This window comes from Nycticebus coucang, chromosome 12 (assembly GCF_027406575.1).
Source record: "Nycticebus coucang isolate mNycCou1 chromosome 12, mNycCou1.pri, whole genome shotgun sequence".
In the NCBI taxonomy this organism is placed as follows: Eukaryota; Metazoa; Chordata; class Mammalia; order Primates; family Lorisidae; genus Nycticebus; species Nycticebus coucang.
In genome coordinates this window covers 47,085,715-47,106,125 of record NC_069791.1, presented here as the reverse complement: position 1 = coordinate 47,106,125, position 20,411 = coordinate 47,085,715, and the positions used below count along the sequence as shown (strand labels likewise).

Below are 20,411 nucleotides of genomic sequence, written 5' to 3'. Positions count from 1 at the left end.
CTGGTTCCATACAAAACGCAGAATCATTTTTTCCAAATCTTAAAAGTACGATGTTGGTATCTTGATAGGAATGGCATTGAATAGGTAGATTGCTTTGGGAAGTATAGACATTTTAACAATGTTGATTCTTCCCATCCATGAGCATGGTGTGTTCTTCCATTTGTTAATATCCTCTGCTATTTCCTTTCTGAGGATTTCATAGTTTTCTTTATAGAGGTCCTTCACCTCCTTCGTTAGGTATATTCCTAGGTATTTCATTTTCTTTGAGACTATGGTGAAGGGAGTTGTGTCCTTAATTAGCTTCTCATCTTGACTGTTATTGGCGTATACAAAGGCTACTGACTTGTGGACATTGATTTTATATCCTGAAACATTATTCTATTTTTTGATGACTTCTAGGAGTCCCCGCCCCATGATTGTTTTACACTGTTTGATTTTTCCCTGAAGCTTTGTCGAGGACCCTTACAGTGCTATGGGCTGAGAAACTGGGGACCTGTTTGGTGCGGTGGGGCTAAGTGGTTCTGTCTTGTTTTCAGCTGGTCTCTGTTCGACCCTAATGAAACAGTTACTATGGGTTGAAGTCTCAGCTGTGGAGAAATACCAGCAATTTAGTCCCCCCGCCCTCCACAGGCAACAATCGGAAAAGGAAAATCAAACCTTCCTACAACCACACACCCAGGGCACCACCTGAATAGTCCTCAGGTGAATGGCTCAGTTTCAAAGGTCCAAATCAATTGTCTCAGTCATCACCTGTCTCAGATGGGACAGTTTAAAAGGTCTCTGGCAACTGGATCGCAGGGGTCTGGTGACTACCCAGATATGGCTTGCTCTGGTGTTCCATGGAGTCAGGAGGACCCACCCAGAAAATAGATCAGTCTGGGAAGGTTGATGCCTCCTTACCCACCTTGCACCTCTGTCACACCCAGTCCCTGATAGCCCCGCAGGGCTATGAACCAGTTGCCTGTAGTGAACAGATACTCCAGGGGTTTGCACCTGCCTGAATCACAAGGAAATCTATATCTGCTCAGGCAGACCGCTGCACTCTGCCTCTATCTAACAGGGGGAGGTGAGGCCTGACAACCTCGGGTGCTTGATGGAGGCTGGGGGGTGTTCACTCAGTTCCAGCCCTGCCCCTGATTGATGTTACTGACAGAACAGAACAACTTTGCGGGAATTTTTTCTGTCCCTGCTAAATTACCCTGCAGAAGAGAAGCTGTTTTGAGTTCCCAGAGCCTGCACCTCAGGCCCTGTCTTTGCTCCTGCAGGTTTGTATTCAGTTACCTGTCAGTTCTAGCCTCCTGTCTTCCTTTGTCTATAGGCTGACGATCCCCTGAGGGCCGGGTGGGTCTTAGGCTCAGTAAAGTGGTACTCTGGGTCAGCCCTGCATGGGAACTTCCGGGCTCTGCGCATGCATTTCTAGTCCCTGCGCTCCACCGAGGCAGGTACCATCTCAGGCAAACCGTTTACTCACGGGGCCTGCGTTTCCATCCCAGATCTGTTCCGTGGTGGTTACCACCTGAGTAGATGCCCGGCCTCCTCTGGTTGCCCAGGGAGACAGGAAGTGTGGCTTCGGAATATCCGGGAGTGAGCCCTATTGTTGCCAAAAGACAGCTGCTGCTCTGCGCCTCAGGGCACCGGTGTTCCAGTGTGGTTCCCTCTCAGCCGACCGTCCTCTCCTCACTCCCGTGGGGCAGAGTCAGCACTGACCAGCTGCAGTTTAGGCCCTGTCCACACCCCTCGAGAAATCACCCAAGAATCTGGACTCCTGGGGGACAGGCCTCCAGACCTCAGAGTGAGAGTGGAGGGGAGTGCTGGGAACTCAGAGTTGCAGGTAGAGAATATATACAGTTTTATGTCTGGCAGGAGTATGCCGTGGCACCCTAGTAGGGGAGGTAGGTCCAGTTTTTAGAGTGTCTCTCTTGTGGAGTATAGTGGGAGGACCTTTGTACTCTGCTCGTTGGTTTGTGGTGCACTCTGAGCCGTTCTCATGGGGGAGGGGGACTCCCATCTGCTTGGTGATGGATTTTGTACCTTTTGTTTGTATCCTTGGGGTTATAGCTCGCCTCAGAGGGGTTGATGTGAGTTCTTCCACCTTCTCTCTTGGTGCAGCTCTAATCCACCAGGTTACTTCTAAATTTCTGTCCTTTAACTTTCCTTCTGGACGGGAGCCTCTGTGGAAAGCTGGCTTCAGTCAGCCATCTTGTCTCTGCCCCCTCTGAATTAAGATCTTAGATTGCTTTCTCAATTAGTGGTAATGGAAATTAAAGAGGTTTGGGAGAAAAAAAAAATCACTTTTCCAGGCAGTAAGAACATGTTTTATAGTATGACTCATTAAGAGGACATAAACTGTGGAGTCAGACAGTGTCTCTGTTCATTGTACTTGGACCATTATGAAAATGGCCTCAATCCCATGTGTTCCTCCATTAGGGCGTGCCTTTTCAGTACAGCCCACGTCATTTCAGCAAGAATTCATGCTCTTCCATCTTTTTCAACCAAACTACCCAACAGGTGTTAGCTAAAGGATGTGGCAGTGCACACTTTTAGCCTTTGTCCTCCCCATCTTTCTTTCATCTCATCCCACCCCTGCAGCCGGCGGTTAGTAAGAGGACCTTCCTCAATCCAAGACCAACCTAAGTCTCTTTCTAGTCTGCTGCAGTAAATACATTCGTAAATGTGAAATAATTTGAGCAATGTTAGCATTCCTGAGTGCCTAGTTACTGTAAAAAACAAAAACAAAAAGAAACAATACCCTAAGAAAAATAAGGCTAACCTTCTGAAAATTTCTGTTCTATTTCAGGTCTCTTTGACCTATTAGGAACAAGCAAGTAAGACAGTGGTTTAGGTTCCCTGAGGCAACAGATAACTAACATCACACAAATTAACACTCCAAAAGATAATGCAACTGCTGACTGGAAAGAATGGTCGGGTAGCTTCCCTTCTGGGATTTAGTGTGTTTCAAATGACATAATGGGCTGTTCCTCTAGCTGCTAACAATAAACTTGGCAATGAAGGATTTTTCAAAGCACCCACCTTGTTGAGGACATCTCGCTGGCAGCCAAGGTAAAGATTGGGAAGAATTCGGGTTGGCCCAATGTTGGCAACAGGTAAGCAAGGCTGAGAAATGCAGGTAGGGACTAGAGTGGATTTTCCTTCACAGAGGCCAGGGAAACAACGAGAGAACTCAGCAAACCCACCTAAGAATAAACATTACAAAATTATGCCAGGCACAAAGGGAAAAACAGCCTTCTGTGAACTACTCAGCTACAACTGTTTAAAACAGAAAAAAATCAAACCCCTCAGATCCAAGAGGATACCATGACTATATCCGAGAGGATGCTCATACCAAGAGGATCCAAGAGGGAACCTTTCCACAGCTGCTGATACGGTGTATTCTAACACATCCCAAGTACTTAATGTGTTCCAGCACCATGAGTATTCTAACCCATCCCAAGTACTTAATGTATTCCAGCACCACGTGTATTCTAACCCATCCCAAGTACTTAATGTATTCCAGCACCATGTCTACAAGCTGGTAAGGCTCCGACAGGGATAGCTGAGCCCTGAAGGCACTTCGAGTTACTGCCCTCTTTCTCAGACATACTCTTCATCTTCACATATCTTACAACATCTGTTCCCCACTCCCCATGGCCCATGCATACATTTTTTGAGGACTATAAAGAAGACTTAAATTCTGTAGCAAGTAGCCAAGCCAATTATTCACAGAAGCAAAAAAGGGGATATAAAAAATGTGAACTGAAGCTGAATGTTACTTCTTCAAATAAAATTGATCGTGTTAAACATTCTTTCTAGACTTAACTTTAAATCTTCCTACCAAATGTATTCTTTAATCTCAAAGATATCACATATATACTTACCCTTACTCTTACAAATATTCTCTCTATCCAGTGCTCGGGATTCCCTGGGCAGTTAGTCAAGATCCCCATAATTACCACTCATTTCTGGAGCGCTCCTGTTCATTTCACTGAGCACTATAAAGAAGTGCTGACAGACCTAAGTGCTGAGGGTACAGGAAGGCCTGTGGCAAGATTTTTGGATTCAGAAGAATTCAGTTTTTTCTAATCCTGTCCTTATAATGATCTGCTCTATAACCTTCATTAAGTCACAAACTCGCCACCACTCAATGAAGAGAAATTTTCCTTACTATCCAAATCAAAACACAGAAACCAAGTAAATTCTGGCAAATTTTCAGATAATTCCTTTGCTATCCAAGCCTTCCCTACTCACTCTTAAATCTGAACTCAGGAACTGAGGAGATTTGGATTATAGGTGATGATTGTAAGCAAGAGAACAGCTGACCATCCAAAGGACTATAACAAATCAGTCAAAATATAGAGCTGGTCAACATAAGGAACGAGACCTACTGTACTCATATGTACATGTGGTACATGTCTGGTCTATGAAAATCAACTTAAGGTGGTCAATGTAGGGAGGTGGTCAACTATGGATGCTCTACTGCATTTTTAATAATGTTAAATATAAAAACAATGAACATCTTCAGTCATATTAGAAGATAGTACAACCCCACGTTTACCTCTTTAAATTAGCCTTAAACAAGACCTTAGAATCTCACTAAAGTATTTATCTCCATCTCAAGTTACACGGTATTAGACTCTCCCTCACTTCAAGAAACATACAAAATAGGCTCTCGAAAGTTGTCAGAAGTACAGGAAGTTGAGAAGGCGAGAGAGTCATCCCCATTATTATTTCCTGTATTGTGTTCATGTCAAGGATAATTCAGCTGCACACTTTCTCTACTGTCTATGCTCTGTATGGGTCCCAGATAAAGGAAGATGCAGCAAGCTCAGATGGCAGGGAGCTGACAACTATGCCTCTTGCAAAATGCAAAACAGTGCCTTCCTGGACGCCAACCTAAGTGTCTGTGCTTTCTTTCTTGGAAGCATTTACAGTTCTTCAGTTTATGGAGTTCTTAAGGTAATCTGATAGAATAAGTGAACCTATTATAGAAATCACAAATCTTTTTTTTGTGTGATAGGCCTTTAGGAACCTACAGTTTCATGGTTTCTTTTCTTACCACGTCCAGACATGACCATTAGCCACACAAAACTCATGTTATTCACACTTCCATGCCGTTCTCTTGTCCAAGAATACCATCCCTACCCGTCCCAGGCATGCACACCTAGAGGCCACATACACACAGTACACACTCTGCTCACACACAAGCCACACGATCGCACAGCAGAGAAAGTAAAAGCACAAGCTCTTGTACCTGAATTCACATTCCGGCTTCACTACTTCATAGTTGTCTGATTTGGTCAATTTAATGAATTAACCCCTCTGATTCTTAGTTTCCTCATCTATAAAATGAAGATAATGATCATACTACTTCCCACAGTTGTCAAGGGGATCAGTTAATACATCTAAAGTATTTTGTGCCTGGTACAAAGAACTCCACAGGTATCCATGATTACTATTTCATTAGAGTGATTGTACATTCACGACCCAGCATCATCTCCGGGGCCTTCCTCTACCCTTCTTCTACAGTTAATTGTTTAAGGTTCACCTGAGACACAAAGTGGAAAAAAATAATGATTCTAAGGTTACATTTCCCAAAGTGTCCCCCAGAGTACTGGTGTCCTGCAAGTAGCTGATAAATGGGACATTGGTCTAAAAAGTAAGAGAAATCTTACATGTTAACATATTAAAGGCTCCAAAAAGTATCTTCAAAGAAGTTGGTTTAATTTATTGAAGTCAAATAAGTTTCCCTCCTTATGACGGGAATTCCTCCTAAAATACATTAATAGTTAGTGGAATTAACAGTTAGAGAAATACTATACTAGGACCACTGCAACTACCATTGAAATGGAGTCAACTAGAATCCCTACACCTACCAGTACAATCATAGACAATCTCCCAAGAAGGGGTTAGCTAATATTGGTACCTGAGTGCCCACTGTGTAGAATTTATAATTTTGTTGTATTAGTGTTTTACTCCTTTTCAGTCTAATTGGATAACATAGTTATTATTTAAGGTAAGATTTTTTTCCCCAAAACTAGTTCTTGTAACAATAAATGTTAAGATTCTCATCCTTCTTTGCTTATCTTACCCCTACTCAACATTAACAACTCACAGGCACTATGTTGTTATCATTTAATCATACAACTTAAATAATTTTAACGTCTATTAACTTACATATTTCTGGTGTTTCTCTGAAGAACTGTTTTATATATATATACATATACACATGCATCTATTAAAGCAAGCATGAAACATAGTTTATTGAGGAAAAGGTAGGTTTACAGAGTAGAGCAAGATGCAGGCTTACAGTGCAAGATAACGTCCATCATAGACAGTGAACGGGCCTCCACTGAAAGGGCAATTGGCAAATAGGCAAAGAGCATCATTTTTTTTTTCTCTTGTGGTTCCAAAAGAGCTCATGAAATGGCCTGGCATTTGAATTCAACAAAACGATACTCCAGTAACTGTTCTTAGAGAAAGAGAAACCAGAGGATCCAAGGAAACTCCATCTGAATTCCCTTTTAAATTTATAAGTAACCATTCTTATATATGAGTAATCACAGAATGTACTGAATATCTACCATGTGACAAGAATTGCTCTAAGTTCTTTACCAGTATTTATTTGATCTTACAACCATTCTATGAGGCAGGTGTTATTATTAGTCCCATGTACAGATGGGAAGGTAAAGTCTCGGAATTACATCATGTAACAACTGGAAGAGCTAGGTTATAAGTCTACTTCTCTAAATCCAAGGAGTTAAGTTCAACTCTCCTTGGATGCAGGGACAGCCTTGCTGGTATCTGTGGGGCCCTGGCCTCACCAGCTGCGTGACCTGCCAGTTCTCAGTACCAGGTGTAAAAGGCCATGGCCGTCTCTCACAGATAGATATATAGCTCAAAAACTTCAATGAGAGAAAAGAAAAGGAAGATCTGACATGACCAGAGATAAGAGAGTCTCTTTAACTGTACTTCCCATGAAAACAATAAGTTTACAGATGAACTAGTTGAATGAAATATAAATAAAGTCATTGGTTTGTTGACGATCACCGTTTGCAAGCCAGTAGTAAAGCTGAAGTTACATCTGGCGCTCAGGCCACTCTCCACAGAACCACTTTCAGAAAGGATATAACTCTGCAACAGTCACAAACTGAGTTATCAGCCTGGCTGTTTGAGGTCCCGCTCTAATGTTAACAAATATGGTGATCCTAGATTACTTTAACTTCAGTGGACCTCAAAAATAAGTGTGGCTCTAGAAAATTCTAAGACAAGAAAGAGAAAAATAAATGAGAGAAACAAGCTATTGTTCAGCCCTGAAACAAAACCAAAAAACCAACCAAACAACACTACATTGTAAAACACATTATAAAACAACAAACCTTTCCCACAAACATCTAGAACAGACCCAAATAGATGAATATTTTTAAATGTTTTTAACAGATTTCATTGTGATCAGAGCATTCATGTAGCACTCAGTCTGTCTTAAAATGTCCCACACTGTGGCTCCCAGTCACTTCCAGAAAGCACTCTCAGTCAAAGTACATTTTCCCTGATCTTTATCTATGACAATGTTCCACTCTGCTGACATCCTCCTTCATTGACAGTTTTTTCCATTCACTGACCTTTCATTCACTGTTGTACTCTCCTGACTCCAGTTTCATTAATTAACAACAGATGAAACACTGCTTGATCTCCCGTGAACTCTTCAAAAACTACCAGGGGCCTCACCAGCAACCCAGTTTTGAAATATGTCTAAAATGTCCCTCTTCTTTTCATAGGTTCTCTTACAAACAAGATCTACATCAGAAGGTAAGTGCGGCTCGTTTATGTAAACTTTCTGTCACAAATGGCCGCTAAGAGACACAGAAGGCAGCATCGTTTCATCTGCCCTTGTCATAACTCTGGCTGTCTCATGGACTGCTGGTTAGATTCCATTACAAGACATAACATCAGTTCATAATCCACTGCTTAATGTGAAAAACAGTACCAAAAAACTGGAAAGCTTGGAAAAATTTTCAAATGTTTTTTAAAATTGTTCAAGGATTTGACTCACTGTTCAAACTTGCCAATTTTCTCCTATCCCTAAATTTCATGCTCTTCGTCATCTGGAAATGCAGAAAACAGACAGTAACTCACACGTTTCTCTAACGCAGACCCAAACCTGAGAATGGTTGCATCCTCTATTCCCCCCTGCTCTGGAAGTATTTGTGCTAAGAGGAAGGAAGGCACATACTCCTCCAGCCTGCCTGAGAACCAGGGATGGCCGGTCTTAGCAGACAGAGACACTTCTTGGCCTCTCCAGATGTTAATGCACAGGCAGACAGACTCCAGTGCTGACATCTACGTTTCTACCAGTCTCCCACAAACCCAACCAAAAGAATGCATGCTTATGAACAAAAACATCATATTACTTTGGATAGAGAAAACATCTGATACAGCTTCAAAGGCATTCATAATTCAGATATAATTTTATTCTAATGCAGCCACAAATTTTTTTTTCCCTTATGAGCACCTCCCTCACAATTCCAATCATAAATACTATTTTCTGTAAAAGCCAATGTGAACGACCATACCATCTAGGGAGGGAAAAATCTGCTAAGTAAAACAAGATACATAGAACAACTTTACCAAACAATTCCAATTAGTCACACTTTTCTCTTTCTTCTCATCTATGCAATTGGTTACATATCACAGTGCATTTTCTTTAAAATTAAAGAACATTTACATAATAAACAAAAGCAGCACTTTACTACAGCTTAGAAACCTTCTTAAAATATTTTTTATGGCCTAAATTCTAAAAATAGATCCCTATCCTTTGAGTCAACCTAGAGACAAATGGCAATTCCATTATTTTTTTTTTTTTTTTTTTTTTTTTGTAGAGAGAGTCTCACTGTACCGCCCTCGGGTAGAGTGCTGTGGTGTCACACGGCTCACAGCAATCTCTAACTCTTGGGCTTACACGATTCTCCTGCCTCAGCCTCCCGAGCAGCTGGGACTACAGGCGCCCGCCACAACGCCCGGCTGTTGTTTTGTTGCAGTTTGGCCGGGGCTGGGTTTGAACCCGCCACCCTCAGCATATGGGGCCGGCGCCCTACTCACTGAGCCACAGGCACCGCCCGGCAATTCCATTATTTTAAAGATGGTTCCCTGCAAGGGAACTTTTCCTCTTATTCCCTCATTCGAATAGGCAGCAAGTCACTTGAGCTTTATCAATTGATAGAGCAGCCCAAAGTGGGAAGGCAGAATTAAAAACAACTCTCCCTACTCCGTATTGTGAATGGTTTCCACAGTTACACAAAGAAATAATACTGATGCAAAGCTCTACTTTATGGAAGATATTTTTCAAAAAAGTCACATGCAAATTTAACTTTTGTATTTTTAATCATTTGCATATTGTTCATAGGGTTTTGTAGTTTTTTAACTATGTTAACTATGTTAATCCTTTTGTAGTCCTTGTAGTTTAATCCTTCTATGAAACAAAAAAATTCTCCTTCTGTGACACAAACATAATCCTTCCATTTGTTTGTTTTAGAATGAAAGAACGAAAGGCTAGAGTACACCTGTGCCATAAAGAATAGCTCTCTCCATACTGAAAGTAAAGTCTGTTGCTTCACTATTGTACAAAGGAGACAACTATAATACTAAAAATTGAAAATCTGAAAATCTTTACTTCACGATAAAGTATTTTAATTGTTCTTCAGAGTAATTCTTTTAAGGCCTTAGTCCTGAAGTGACTGACTCAGGCAACTGTGCTCTCTAGACACTCAAAAACAGATTCAAGGATGGGTACAATTCTTCCAGGGTCAGCAGACTGTATATATGCAAAATTAAAACTAGTTGAAGAAAGAAAAAGAAAGGCAAATAATCTTAAGCGCCTGAAGAAAGCAAATTAAAATATGTAACTGTAATTTTTCAATGTAAATATTTTGGTCTAGGTTAAGCCAAATTACACAGGTTTGATAAATCTTTTCTGGGAGGGTCCACCTATTTCTATATAGCCAATTCCCCATTGAGCAGCACTGAAGAGAAAAATCTCAAATGATCCAAACCATTAATTTGAAGATCTTATTCCATCCACCCCTATCTATTGGAACACAGACCAAGAGGTAAGCGGACAGACATGGATTTCTCTGGAGACCCCGAGGAAGCCTGAGAAGTCGTCTACATCTCATAAAACTTGTCCTATAAATGACACCTCCAAAAAAGTTCACTCTATATGAAACAATTCTATTATCTGGCACAGCTGGAGCATGGGAAGTTCCATCTGATCTGATTTGGGGATTAACACTTACCACATACACAAGAAATCAATCAAAAATTTTCAAAGCACTAGCTTACAAATCACCAAACACTAATAATAATGCAACTTCTTATGATTCAGAATAACCAGATCTTATTATTTTTCAGGATAATGTTATCTAAATCAACTCAACTGGCAAAATCCAGAAGTGTTATTTAAAAAAAAGTTCTCTCAGAAGATGTACAGTGATAGCTATTTTATTGGTCTTTCAAACTGGCAATATTTAACTCTGCCCAGAAACCCCTCCTCTTAAACACACAAAGCCAGGACTCATAAACACCCTGAAAGAAATAAAGATTGTTCTAAAGAGTCAGCCAGCACAATCAACCAAAAGGAATACAACCAGAAGCTGCCACTTGGCTGAATAAAATCAACAAGCTCTATAAGTAGTAGGAGAAACAGATTCATGGAGCCACCCCTGAATGGTCCACCAGCGGCCTTAAGACAGGACGACAACAACCAAATGAACAGTACCCTGGGCTTCCTGACAAGGGAGGATTTGGAAGGACTCTACTTCCACCCGCATGGAAAGAAGGGATTATTAAGAAGATCAGATTTGCTCTTTACCTGAAAAACCAAAGATTTCCCAATTTGTACTTCTGGGCTTATTGTCCCAAACTCTGATGTAACATTTTCAGTGTCATTTTCAATGACCCACTTTGGTCACATCCACTTGAAAGATCTGTTATTGACACTGTAAAATAAATTCAAAATCACAGCCTCCCTTTGTCCTTCTGCGTCCCTGTCCACATCAGCACCACTCCTCCCGTGCCCTTGGCAGTCTCACCTGGCTCGTGGACGGGCTAATTCTGCTTTGTGAGGTCTCCTCTCTGTTCCTGCCTTCCTGTCTGCTTCCACCACCCAGTCCAGGATCTTCCCCCCTCAGGCTCTGATAAATTCAGTAACAGCTCTCTCTGATTCACTTATCCTTTTTTTCCAATTCATTTCCATTCTGCTGCCAGATTAAGCATTCTTAAATAAAGTTTTGACATTATTCTCTGCTTCCAAGTACCCACAGAAAAAATTCTTACCCAGACATTCAAGACTCTACATAATCTAATCCCAATCTAACACCTATCCTAATTTCCCCTACCAACACCCTACATCCATCAGACAAATCAGACTTCTTAATGTTTTCCTAACACATCTGTGCTTTCCCATCTCTGGGCCTTTGACAAATCAGTCTTTCAAATCCATTTTATACTTCTTTCCAAACCACAAGTTACACCTCTTCTTCCAAAAATCTTTTACCATGACCAACAAAATACATTTTATGTCAAAACCCTCTGAAAACCAATACATCCTCACCATTCAAACAAAAGTTGTACAACATAATATTCTCTTATTCTATTCTGTTGCATGAAAAACACGTATCTTCCCTGACCAGTATAATATGGTCTTGGCAAATTAGAAATTCTATAGAATTTATACCAATCATTTGGCGGTGTTTACCACTCACCCAATAACTGTGAATTATCTTTGTGTGTACGTGTTGTGGCCTGTCATATCTCTACTTGTAGATAAGAATTATGTCTTACTCTCCTTTGCAATTATCTCAGCATTTAGCATAGTGCCTGGCACATAATCAGAATTCAATAAATGTTTATTGAATCCTTCTTTGTTACAGTGAATAGCTGTTGACGGACTTAAGTCTTGTATAGTTTTGGTGTTCAAAGGATTTCCTGATTGCATTCAAAGGCACAAGCTAAGCTGGCATGGGTGGGGGCACAAAATCTGCTTCCTATTCCTAGACCACAATGCCCCAGAAGACTCTTAGGGTAACAAGAGAGGCACAGCACAAGAAAAATGTTTTTCTGCTAACTAAAGGCAAAAGGGTAGAATTCTGGCCAGGCGCAGGGGCTCCTGCCTGTAATCCTAGCACTTTGGGAGGCTGGATTGGGCAGACTGCTTGAGCTCAGGAGTTTGAGACCAGCCTGAGCAAGAGCAAGACCCCCATTTCAAAAAAAATAGCCAAGTGTTGTGTGGGTGCCTGTAGTCCCAGCTACTTGGGAGGCTAAGACCAGAGAATCATTTGAGTCCAAGAATTTGAGGTTGCTGTGAGCTGTTACGCCATAGCACTCTACCAAAGGCAACTCTGTCTCAAAAAAGGTGGGGGGGAGAATTGTGCATGCCATTTTGGTCATCCAAAAGCAATACTGAATCCTCAGTGCTTCTGCCACATCTGCAGGATTTTTTTGAAAGATGGAGAACAAAAATCTTCTCTGATGCCCTAAACGGCCCAGGCCTTCGTGGCTCAGAGAATCAGGGCACCTCCCTTATGAAACCAATTAGACACTAACTACAGTTAGTGACAATGAAATGGTTGTTGGATATATCTATAATGACTGTCAAAGTGGATAATGAAATGAGGTTATCAATCGTGGTAACTGTGAGTCAAGAGAAAAAGGAATACAAGTTTGGTCTCTGGAGAACAACTCGAATTAAACCTGTCTAACTCCTAAACTGCCCATGAACCACTATACAACTCACTTCTCAGGTCTTCATGTGTGAAGCTCAAAGCTTTCTACTCTATCCTGTAGCACGTTCTATATGACCACTTCTGTGTATTCCACTGTAGCAACGGTCCTCCTCTTTAGGCAAGTGCACGGTTTCACAGTGCACATCACACACCATGAGGAAGAAAAGGATACCTATTCAGTGAACCCAACAACACTGGAGACCACCGGGTTTCACATGTTAAGTTCAAAAAACATTTAACGAGCATCTAACTGTGAGCTGAACGTGGTGCTAGGTAATGGGGACAGAGGTCTTTCTAGAGTTGACAGTTTCATGGGACAAACTTTAACCACATAATTAGATAAATAATTAACTAATTATGGTAGGTGGCCAAAGGTGAAAGGAAATCAACTTTGGTAACTAGGGAAGGCTTGATAATAACCACTTGAATTCAACGGGAGGGACCTGGGTGAGCAGCAGAGAGGAAGAGACGCCAAGACAATTAAAAAAATAAATAAATAAAGTGGCATTAGACAAAGTTAGCAAGGTAGGCAGAAGCCAGCCACTGCAGAGGCTATGAGTCAATTAGGTTTTTGTAATTTATCTTAAGAGCACTGATACATATTAAACTAGGATATGATATAGTCTGCATCACTTTAAAAATGCAAAATAAAATAAAAACGAAAAATATAACTGGTTTCAATGTGAGCAATGGATTGAAAGGTGGCAAGACAGAGGATGTGCAAAGACCAGTTAAGAGGCTCCTGGAGCCATCACAGGGAGGGATGATGTGGCCTAACTGTGCTGGGAGTAAAAGAGCAAAAGACCCAGACAGACCTAAGCAGTCAGAAGAAAGATATGCTGATTGGGCAGCGCCTGTGGCTCAACGGGTAGGGCGCCGGTCCCATATGCCAGAGGTGGCGGGTTCAAGCCCAGCCCCGGCCAAAAAAAAAAAAAAAAAAAGATATGCTGATTAAGAGATGACCAGGAGGGTGGCGCCTGTGGCTCAGTGAGTAGGGCGCTGGCCCCATATGCCAAGGGTGGCGGGTTCGGACCCAGCCCCGGCCAAACTGCAACAGAAAAATAGCCGGGCATTGTGGCGCACGCCTGTAGTCCCAGCTGCTCGGGAGGATGAGGCAAGAGAATCGCGTAAGCCCAAGAGTTAGAGGTTGCTGTGAGCCGTGTGATGCCACGGCACTCTACCCGAGGGCGGTACAGTGAGACTCTGTCTCTACAAAAAAAAAAAAAAAAAAAGAGATGACCAGGATTGTAGCCAAATCTCCAACAGCTCACAATGCCCACCCCTTGAAATACAAATTCTTCCTTCTGCTTTAAAAGGCTTGCATTGATCTCAATTCCCATTTCTCCCCTTAACACACAAAAAATCCACTCTGGTCTCATCATTGCCCTCCCCCCAATCTATGTTCATTTCTGGCATTTTAAATCATGTTTTCTTTCCCTCTTAGAATGCCAAGGACCTTCCTCACTCAAATCTTACTTATCTTTCAAGGTTCTGTTAAAATTCCACTGCCATAATCAAGTCTTCCCCAATTTCTATAGTCAATACTGAATCATCCTTATCACTATACTACATAGTTTAGCACATAATCATACACTTCTGTTTCATCCACTTTAGATGTGTTCCCCAAATTAACTGGTAGGTCTCAATGGCAGGGGCAAGCCTTTTGTTTTTCCAGTTATCTTTATCCCTTAGGGCCCAGTCCAGGCACCACCACAGAAGTGCCCATCAAACACTGAGAGGCTGACTGAGCAAAAAGGCCGAAGAATATGCTGGACTTGGTGCTTCTCCAGATGGCACAACTGGGGCAAGGGAAGATTGATGTCACGGCTGTCACCTAGGTTCCTTTTATTTGGCTTATGCAAAATATCAGGATGAGGAACTGAGAAACTATCTTTAGATGGCTCTCTAGCCCATTTTTTTCAAGAGACAGTCTCAGGCATTAAGTCTCAGCCACTGGTAGCCGGGAAAGGACATAAACTGACTTAGTACCTTGGCGTAGCAACTGGAGAAAAGATGATCCAATTAGACAACCTATGCAAACTGAGACTCAGAAACAGAGCCAACAATAGATGGCAACCAATGGGAAAAACAGCACCATTTTTTCTAAGCTTGATTGAAGTATGATTGACAAATAAAAACTATTTAAGGTACACAATGTGACGATTTGATATATACATATCATATGTTGTGAAATGACTACCACACCTCATGTGGCTGCCCTTTTTATTTTTGTGTGGTGAGAACACTTCAGATCTACTCTTGGCAAATTTCAAGTATACAATTTTCTTTTTTGAGACACAGTCTCGTTCTTTTGCCCAGACTAAAGTGCTATGGCATCAGCATAGCTCACAGAAACCTCAAACTCCTGGGCTCAAGTCATCCTCCTGCCTCAGCCTTCCAAGCAGCTGGGACTATAGGCACCTATCTCAATGCCTGGCTGATTTTTTCTAATTTTAGCAGAGACAGAGTCTCACCCTTGCTCAGGCTAGTGTCAGCTCCTGCGCTCAAGCAACCCTCCTGCCTCAACCTCCCACAGTGCTAGGACTACAGGTGTGAGCCACAATAGTATCAGTAATATAGTCACCATGCTCTACTTTAGGTGTCTGAAACTTATTCAACTTGTAACTAAAAGTTTCTAATCTCCCTCTAGCCCCTGGTAACCACCATTCTACTCTGTTTCTGTGAGTCTGACTCTTTTTAATCCACATGTAGGTGAGACATGCCATACTTGTCTTTCTGCATCTGGTTTATTTCACTTAATACAATGTTCTCCAGGCATCCACGTTGTCACCAATGATAGCATTTCCTTCCTTTTTAAGGCTGAATAGCATTCCATTGTGTGGGTGTGAGTGTGTGTTTGTATACAGCATCTATTTTTAGTCCATTTTCAGTGATTCTCAGTCATTGTAGTTTTCAAATACAATAGCCAATTCCTTAATATCTGATGTATTTTCACTTAAATCCATTAATTTCAATCTCTTCTACCAAATGCTATACAATTTTAAGTGGAAGAAATGAAGTCTTCCCTTCTCTAGACAAAAGAGTGGAAGAAACGGGCGGCGCCTGTGGCTCAGTGAGCAGTGCACCGGCCCCATATACCGAGGGTGGCGGGTTCAAACCCAGCCCCGGCCAAACTGCAACAAAAAAATAGCCGGGTGTTGTGGCGGGTGCCTGTAGTCCCAGCTACTTGGGAGGCTGAGGCAGGAGAATCGCCTAAGCCCAGGAGTTGGAGGTTGCTGTGAGCTGTGTGACGCCACGGCACTCTACCAAGGGCATAAAGTGAGACTCTGTCTCTACAAAAAAAAAAAAAAAAAAGTGGAAGAAACACCAAACTAGATAGTAGAATTGATGATAATAATAGGGACAGCAAAATCTGTCACCAGGAAAATGAAAGTCTATTATACTTTCATTAGGAAGGACAGTAACTGACTCCACTGAACCAAAACTATACACTCATTACACAGAACTTTTGACTGAATCTAGATCCCTATTAAACTGAAAATGTGTATAGATTCTAATACATTTTTGTTCACTCATAGATCTAACTACACTAGCAAATCTACCTGAAAACAAGCAAGTATTTGGCCTTTAACCATAGCAAACATTAACCTAAAACCTTAGCTATGTTCTGAGACTAAATGTTTAAAAAGCCCTTAGCACTATACTTAACCCAATTAACACTATTAACCTAGTAAAATGCTTAATAAATGCTATCTTCTATCATTATTCAGAGCAATATTTCAGCACAGAACAGAGTAATTAAACTTTTATTTGATGATCCCCTCTGGTTAAAAGAGTTTAATGCTTTAAAATTTTGTATACAGTACATTTTTATAGATTGCTGTATTCCATTAAGTACGAGTAAGAATATGGCTCTGAAATCCACAAGGAGACTGAGAAAGGGCTACCACAAAAAGAGTCTTTCAGAATAAGCCTTGACCTAAAATGTGTACCCTCAATTTCCAATCTAGCCTCCTGATGAAATTCTGGAATTGTCTGCGGATGTCATAACTCCTCTGTTATTTTCTTCATTTGTGAATGAGAGGGCTGAAGTCTGTGATTCATTTATGGTTTTCTTCCCCTTCCTTCACCCTGCCTCATTACAGGACACAAGAGGGTGCCATGGAACTAATAAGCTGTTGTGGATTCCTTTTGCTTTTATTTAAGCTGTAATAGTGGAGAAAGAGAAGGAAATAATAGAACAGTATTTTTCATCTGTAGCTTGATCTTTATTTCTACTAAATTAACCAATTTATTCTCTTTTCTGTATGTTACCACAAAATAAAAACTGACATTCTGTTTTTCTTTCTCTCTCCTACATTTATTTAAATCTGACACTCTTAGAAATAGACAAGGGCAAGTAGAACAAAGTGGCACATGGTCAATGGGTAAAACCCAAGAAACAAGTTTATTTTCTAAAGAGATTCATTTTCTGAAGATTAAAAAGAGCAAAAGAGTTGATCAGAAACTCAATGCTGGTGAGTTTTATTTTGTTTTCTAGCTCTTAACTCTAGTTCTGGTTTACTCTTCAAGAATAGTCTAAAAGAATATTTTTTAAAAACTATAGATACACATTATCTAATACAATTCTCACAAAATGGCAAGAGTTATTTCTTTATAAAAGTGGGGGGGGGGGCAACAGCTGAGGCAGGACGATCACTTGAACCCAGGAGTTTGAAGCTTCTGTGAGCTAGGCTGATGCCACAGCACTCTAGCATGGGATAAAGAGATTCTGTCTCAAATAAAAAAAGGGGGGGAGGGTGTGGAGAAAGAGAGAGAACTCAGGTTAAATGATTTATCTAAAGTCACTCGGCCATAAGCAGCACAGACAAAAAACATGGGCTACTGTTTTAACCCCTAGTACATTGTTCTTTCCAATTACCCAGACTGTTGCCATGCAGATGTTGACCTACTTAGGGAATGGGTATGGGCATGGCTCTGAGTGGAGCAGAAGACCCTGAACCCTGCTGAGGATACGAATCCTATGCAAAGACAGCACCTTTACTTAGTTTTTCTTCCCTCCTGCTCTCTTTCTGATGCTTTTCTTCTGCCAGTATCTAAGCTTCAACAGTAAAATTGTTAAAGGTATTAAGAATCCATGAAAATGGTTTAGTTTGGATTCTCCCAAACCCCAACTCTCTCCTTCCCCTCAATCTTAAATTTTATTTCTGTTGAGGAAATAGCAAGCACAAGCCCTGTTCTTGGCATAACTCAGGGCAACTACCTCTCTTCCTGCTGTATCTTCTATAATTTCTACACCCAAATGAATAATTGCTTCCATTAAGTTGGCCCTCAGTACTTTTTAATGCAAGTTCAAATTACAATTTACTCTTTGTTGATATTTTTCTATAATTTTAATTCTTTTAACATATTTAGAATAATTATATAAACTTTTCTGAAATATTCTCAATAGAATCAGATTCTGTTCAAATTACTAGAAGGTCTGCCTATTTTTTTTTTTTAGCCAAATTATAGCACGTTTTCCTTACAAAACCCATCCTAGGTTAAAGTTATTTTTATGAAACAAATGTTTATGTCAGATCTATCCTGTCATTCCCATTCACATAAAACCTTAAGACTTAATTTTAAAGAGGGCTGTGGATCTATTAATTATGCTTATTCAATAATTGACTTCACAACTGGGGGGGGGGAACAGGAAAAAAAAGTTTGCTACTATCTACTTCGATAATGATGGAGAAATTTCTAAAGAAATCCAAATTCATTCTTGTCTGCTAAGCTGAGGTTGCTACTGATTATTAAACTCTTCATTGGACTAGGGGTGGAGGTAAAACAAGCAATGGTTTTAGTTTAACTTGATAACTAGGTGACTTACTAAATGGAACATTCACTGTACATTTACATTTCTTAAATATAACAATTGTTCTGACTGTTCTCAACATGGATTCAAGAACTTGTGAACTATCTTCCTGTAAAGTGGAACTCGGTTTCCAACATTGTTAGCTCTTTACCATATTTTAGTATTTAAGGACCCCACAAAATTAGCATTAAGTGCAACAGTATTTTTATTAGGTTCTAATATCATGTTTAAATCTATTTAAACAGATAAAAACATTTTCATATTACTTTTCTCATAGCAGCCATATGTTTGCTCTATCTGAATACACTTTACAAATCATTCATTTCAAAGCAAGTTGTTCAAATTTTCTCTACATTTTCAGATTTCATCACTACCTAATGTACTCTAAACTTATAAATCATATGAAATATCTCAAATATTTACTGAAAATTTAAGAAGTGCTATGCCTTGAGGGGAACATAAAGATGAACAAGACCTATTCCACATTAAAGACCTAAGGCCACTGCATTCCAGGAGAGCGTCCCCAAACTCTATCCCTGCTTCCTTCAGTAATCCTTCATTTATTATGTCCATGTAACTAGGCCTCCAAAGTAAGGTGATAGAGGGAAAAAGCTCATTAAGATTCAGCTATTGGGCTCAGCGCCTGTAGCTCAGTGGCTAGGGTGCCAGCCACATACACAGGAGCTGGCAGGTTTGAACCCAGCCCAGGCCTGCCGAACAACAATGGCAACTACCAAAAAAAAAAAAAAATAGTTGGGCGTTGTGGCAGGTACCTGTAGTCCCAGCTACTTGGGAGGCTGAGGCAAGAGGATCGCTTAAGCCCAAGAGTTGGAGGTTGCTGTGAGCTGTGACACCATGGCACTCTACCCAGGGCAACATAGTGAGACTCTGTCTCAAAAAAAAAAAAAGATCCGGCTATCGATTTCTTGGGGAGCCCTCTTTCTCTCCTTCTTCAAAATCCTCCTGCTTTGGGTAAAGTAACCCTGCGAAGAAAGTAGAACTCAGGCCACAATTCTCTCTGCCATGTAAGTGCCATAAATACCTTCTCACATATCAGATGCTTTCTTCCTTTGTCAGAGTAGATGAAAGTTCTAAACTGAAGGAGGAATTACTCTAAGAAACCACCTATCTTTCTATTATCATATCCACATGAAGGTGACAAAAACTTCTAACTGCGGAAAGCCATATAAGCAGTTTGTAGTGAAAATCATCTCTAGTGACCTTGTAATTTCCAACAGGCCCTGCAAGAATGTAATGTGCTTTTTGTACCAACAAGCAAAATATTTTGAAAACTTTTTTTGTTGTTGTTTTTAAGACAGGGTCTCACTCTTTTGCCCTGGCTAGCGTGCAGTGGCATCATTATACTTCACAACAACTTCAAACTCCTGGCTCAAGCGATCCTCCTATCTCAGCCTCAAGTGTAACTGGGACTAAACACACCATAATGCTTGGCTAATTTTTCCATTTTCTGTAGAGACAGGGTCTTGCTTTTGCTCAGGCTGGTCTCAAAAAGACCCTGTAGAGACAAGGTCTTGCTCTTGACCTGGCCTTGAGAGCGATCCTCCTACCTAAGCCTCCCAGAGTGCTAGGATTACATACATAAGCCACCATACCCAGCCTGATATGTCCTTCTGTCCTATATCACTAACACATCCTCTGAGCAGCTGGAATTTCCCAAAAAAAAAACAAGTTTTCAATATTCTTTTCCACTTACCCCAATTTTCTATATACCCCGAGGAAAAGATTCACTAACCAAGAAAATCCGCAATTGGTCAGAGGCTTTTAGATGGCTGGGCTGACTTCTGACCATCCAGAATCCT

The 20,411-nt window shown here is 40.8% G+C and overlaps 1 protein-coding gene across 1 annotated transcript in view; it reads right to left on the bottom strand.

The window, feature by feature from the left end:
* DUSP16 (dual specificity phosphatase 16) overlaps nucleotides 1–20,411 on the bottom strand; it is a 95,204-nt gene that overhangs the window by 32,090 nt on the left and 42,703 nt on the right. Inside the window, exon 4 of the mRNA XM_053554832.1 lies at nucleotides 3,031–3,194. Within this exon, the coding sequence (XP_053410807.1) occupies nucleotides 3,031–3,194 (164 nt within the window). The remainder of the gene's footprint in view (nucleotides 1–3,030; nucleotides 3,195–20,411) is intronic.